The sequence below is a fragment of the Photinus pyralis genome, unplaced genomic scaffold (genome assembly GCF_008802855.1).
Source record: "Photinus pyralis isolate 1611_PpyrPB1 unplaced genomic scaffold, Ppyr1.3 Ppyr1.4_LG2, whole genome shotgun sequence".
Lineage (NCBI taxonomy): Eukaryota > Metazoa > Arthropoda > Insecta > Coleoptera > Lampyridae > Photinus > Photinus pyralis.
The window spans coordinates 19,253,695-19,258,309 of record NW_022170403.1 but is presented as its reverse complement, the minus strand read 5'-3'; the positions used below and the strand labels follow the sequence as shown (position 1 = coordinate 19,258,309).

General features: G+C 30.2%; 1 protein-coding gene across 1 annotated transcript; it reads left to right on the top strand.

Moving 5' to 3' along the window:
* The first annotated feature begins 2,461 nt into the window (after window positions 1-2,461).
* On the top strand, window positions 2,462-4,275 carry LOC116164441. The gene is made up of 4 exons (XM_031478624.1): window positions 2,462-2,651; window positions 2,698-2,781; window positions 2,831-2,941; window positions 3,246-4,275. Exon 4 carries the CDS (start codon window positions 3,410-3,412, stop codon window positions 4,217-4,219), a length of 810 nt encoding a protein of 269 aa, XP_031334484.1. The 5' UTR covers window positions 2,462-2,651; window positions 2,698-2,781; window positions 2,831-2,941; window positions 3,246-3,409; the 3' UTR covers window positions 4,220-4,275.
* Window positions 4,276-4,615: the final 340 nt, after the last annotated feature.

Here is a 4,615-nt window from a genome sequence, read left to right as displayed (position 1 = left end):
TAGACAGAAAATCTGTCCAAAAAGCGACTTTACACCTGTAATTAAAAAATTATTCGGAATCAAACCCTAAGAAGTAAGTGTATATGCCTTCACACATAACAGTCTCGCGAAAATAAATTATCACCGATTGCAGTCTTCCGCAATTCACCGTGTACATCATTCTGCATAATTATTTGTAAAAATGCATAATTATTGTTCAAAATCACCTAATCGCCTTATTCTTTTAATTATTTGTATTCATTTTTATTGCTTTACTCTTGCGCTTTTTTATATAATACCGCCGTCCCAGCCATATATCAGTTCCTATTAATGTCAATGGGAATGAATGTTTTGAGACTATAGCGATAAAATATTTGAAACTTTATACCTACTACAACAAAGAACTTTTTATTTAAATAAACTGCACTGCAGCGTTTTTAAAAGTGCAGGTCAAATGTTTTAAATGATGGTGTTACGTATTCAAAATTTCTTGTACAGTGTTAATACTTTAGCATCATTGAAAGTGTGGCATTTGCATTCGTATGCGGTGGTTAACCTTAGGTTATACCAATTAGTGAAATTATTCGTGTGTTGTGTTAAATCATTAACCATCATGCCGCGTCAACCACGTATACCACCAGAACAAATTTTAGAAGTGATTACAAAGCACAAAAATGAAATTGAGACAAATTTATCAAGGCCTTCAGCCAAAATTTGGGCTGATGCTGTTAATGAGGCTCCCATTCATGGCAAGCTATCTGCTCAAGGTTTATATACGATTGTAAAATTGAATAGGTATAATTGTTGTGATCTATTAAATATAAAATTACCTGATAAAGACAATGACGGTGAAAATGAAGACGAAGACTTAATCAATACCTCATATCATACTATTACATTAGACAGCAATATTTGGAATGCAATTAAACCTGAAGTGAAGTGCTACGCTGACAGAAAAAACAGAATGGTGTTAAAAAAAGGGTGGACTACTTTACTGAATGCTGAGATTAGCAACACTGTGCAAAGTAATTGTGTGTGGAAATTTTTAAATCATCATATTTTCGAAAGTGGTCAAAATTATTTAAATATCCGTGGTGAATGTACTGAGTGTTATGCTTCTTTGTTTGGGTATAATGTTGGCGGTCCTATAGAAGGAAAACTGTATTTAACTTTAAAAGTCACAAACTTAGATCTTACATTACACAAAGGAGTTAAAAAAAGAAAGTTAACGGGATTTTTGCGCAACGAAATCGGTAAAATTTTGAGCGACGGGAAGCTAGCAATCAATTGGAAAAGAGAAGAAGCGGCTAAAACAACAGATAATCAAGAAAGTGTTTTGTATTCTACAGACGTTTTAAGAAAGTGCAAACAAGAATATACAGATAAAAAGTACAAAATAGCAAAAAATGAAGATCCCGTTTACAACCTACATGTATTGAAATATACGCAACCCTACCTAGCCAGTGTACATATGATTGGATTAGACAAGTTTTTCATACATTATTGGTCGCCTGAACAATTATCTGTATATAATTCCTATGTGAAAATTGAGAAAAAAAGTTCATATATAGCAATTGACGCGACTGGAACCCTGGTTAAGAAGTTAAGGAGACCAAATGACATTTCTTCTGGACATATCTTTTTATACGCAGTTGTGATTAACACTGGTGAAAAACATGGACAAATACCGGTATGTCAAATGTTGTCGGAAAGTCACGATTCTAATAGCATTGCATTTTGGCTTAATAGTTGGATTAAATCCGGTGCATCTATACCACAGACAATTGTTTGCGATCATTCCTTAGCTCTGTTAAATGCCGTGTCATGGGCGTTCACAAATACGACATTACAATCTTATATTTCAAAATGTTTTGATTTGTTAAATGGAAAAGGTGATACAAGCAATGTAACAACTTATATAAGAATTGACTACGCTCATATAATGAATATTATATGTAAATGGCAAAGTATTCGAAAACCAAAATTGTTACATGAATTTTATGTTCGAGCGATGGTGTTACTAATAAAAACTACAACTCTAGAAAGTGTGGCGTCTTTGATCGAAAGTTTGATCATAATATCAAATAGTGAATATTCCGGTGATTGCAATGGTGTTCAAACTCCTTGCGAGTTACACAAACAAAACTTGAAACTAAAAATATCGGGACTAGACACAGTGATCATTGATAATGAATATGTGGAAAATACTAATGAACAACAACAGATTAATTTGACAGGAATGGAATCAATAGAAAATGATAATCTCAACAATTGGTTTAGAATTATTAAAGACCGTGCATTACAGCAATGCCAATTTGTAACAAATAACGAAAATTTTCATTATTGTCCAGATTTTACAAAAGATTTAGAAAGATTAGCAAAAACTATTACATTATGGTCAAACGTAATGAACAAACATTTTCTAACGTCAAGAACTACCGCATCGTCTGCAATAGTTGAATGCTATTTTAATGATTTAAAACACAGAACATTTAAAAACTACAACCTACCAATAAAAATAGATAAATTTTTCCTCATACATTACGAAGCTATAAAAGGTACAGTAAAATTAGCGACAATAGAAGCAAGAAAAGAAAAAGTTGACAAGCACATTGACAACGTCAAAATTAAGAACGAAACACGACAACGAAGCGGATTTTTAAAACAAAATGGTAAGATTAACATTTTTTAAAAAATTACTTTAAAAAATTGTTACAGCTACGCCCTCAATAAATCAAAAAACGTCAAATTTGCAACAAGCTGAAGAATTTAAAGAAAAAAGTGTAACAATAACAAACATAGGTGAGTATTGAAAGTAGGTATATTAATCGCTTCTATTGGTAAATTTTAGATTGTAATTGTAATGAAGAGAATAATGAATCCAGCACAGTTATATTGGAAGTCACGCCCATAAATATTTCATCAAACTCGCCAGAGGACATTTCAAATTCTGTTGAACTAGGTATGTATTAAGTAAAATTTATTATAAAAAAAATCTACAACTAACAATTTTAAAATTTGTTACACATAAGCTTACATAAAATAAATTTTATAAGATGTTTTATAACGTAGTATTGCTTCGTTTATAAAATATTAGTATTGATAATAAATTTTATAGAAAGTCTTAACAAACGATTACATTATTTAATAAAACATCTGTCAGTTTCTATAAAAGACTTTTGTCAAAAGTGTTTTATAGTTTAATACTGGTCTTATAAATATAAGTAACAATAGTAATCATCTATTTGTTTTGTTTGTCGGTTTAGAAACACGAACTGCTGTTCAAGAGAACTGGAAAAACAAAGCAGAAGAACCAAAAACACGTCTGAAAAAATTGAAGAAAAGGAAGTATGGTCGCCCTTGTACAGAAATTCTGCACATAATCGAAGGAAAAAAAATTGAACTAAGCTTATTACAAAATGGATTAAAAATGAAAAAAGTTTATGTTACCAAGAAACAAAAATATTATGTTGTAAATACATGTGCTTTTGATGCAGTACTTCAAGGTTTGGCAGCTGCATTTTGTGACAGTATTGTATACATGCAGTTTGTAAACAATCAAAGAGATGATATTGCTGATTTAATAAATTCGTTGGTATCGGTAGGTGCAAGCCCTGCTACATATAGACTACGTGCAGAGATTTTATTTAATTCAAAAGATACATTTAGAAGCAATAAGCTTTTAAACAATGTCATTCAAATTGAATGTCAATGTAATGCAATCAACGTACTGCAACGTTTTTGTAAAGTCTACCTTAGCGCTTGTGATGTTCGAACATGTTTATCACCTACCTGCAACCAGGTTATACCTAAAATAAACATGATGGTGTTACCTATAAATATAAATATACTTACCAATAATTTTTCTTCATTAGAGGCAGCTATATCAAATGCTGTATTGAAAGTTAGCAATTGTGAATGCGGTAGCAAAATTTCACACACTGTAAACGTGTTTGATAATGTCTTTATAGACACAAACGGATGTGGAAAAACAATGTTACGTAACGTTCCGTTTCATGTACAAATTTTCAGCAAAACATTTATTTTACGATCTGTAGTGAATTTCAAACCTCCTTGTAATTTTGAGTTAGGAAAAGAAAAAGATGTTGTAGGACATTATACGTGTTATGCTCGCCGCATTGATTCTACTTGGGAACTATTTGACGATTTGTCAGCTAAAGTGGTACAAGTGCATGGAGAAATTGAAGTTGAACCGCATCTTTTACTGTATACAGTGTAGAAGAATGACATTGTTAGTAAAAAATGTAATATTTAAAATATATATATTTTTTTAAATTATGGCAATTTTCTTTAGATCTAACATATTGTGTTTTATTTAATAAATTCTTATTTATGTGTTGGCTTCAACCAAAATTCTTTGTTAAAAATTATTTTAACATAATTTGCTATTAGTTTTTATATAAATTAAATTTAAAAAAACGTACGATTTTATCAAGTAATTAACTCACATTTTCTTTATAGATACAAATGATGTAAAAACAAAATTCCAACTTTGAAACAGTTACTTTTATTTAGCTTAAATTTTACATATATACCTATATTAAGCTATACTACTTAAATTGGATATTAATGTAATTAAATTTCTTCAATAAATTTACTTCATTTTTTATTATCA

What these genes read in the sequence shown, in the direction of transcription:
- LOC116164441 (XM_031478624.1), top strand. Translation starts at nt 3,410, where the DNA reads ATGAAAAAAGTTTATGTTACCAAGAAACAAAAATATTATGTTGTAAAT.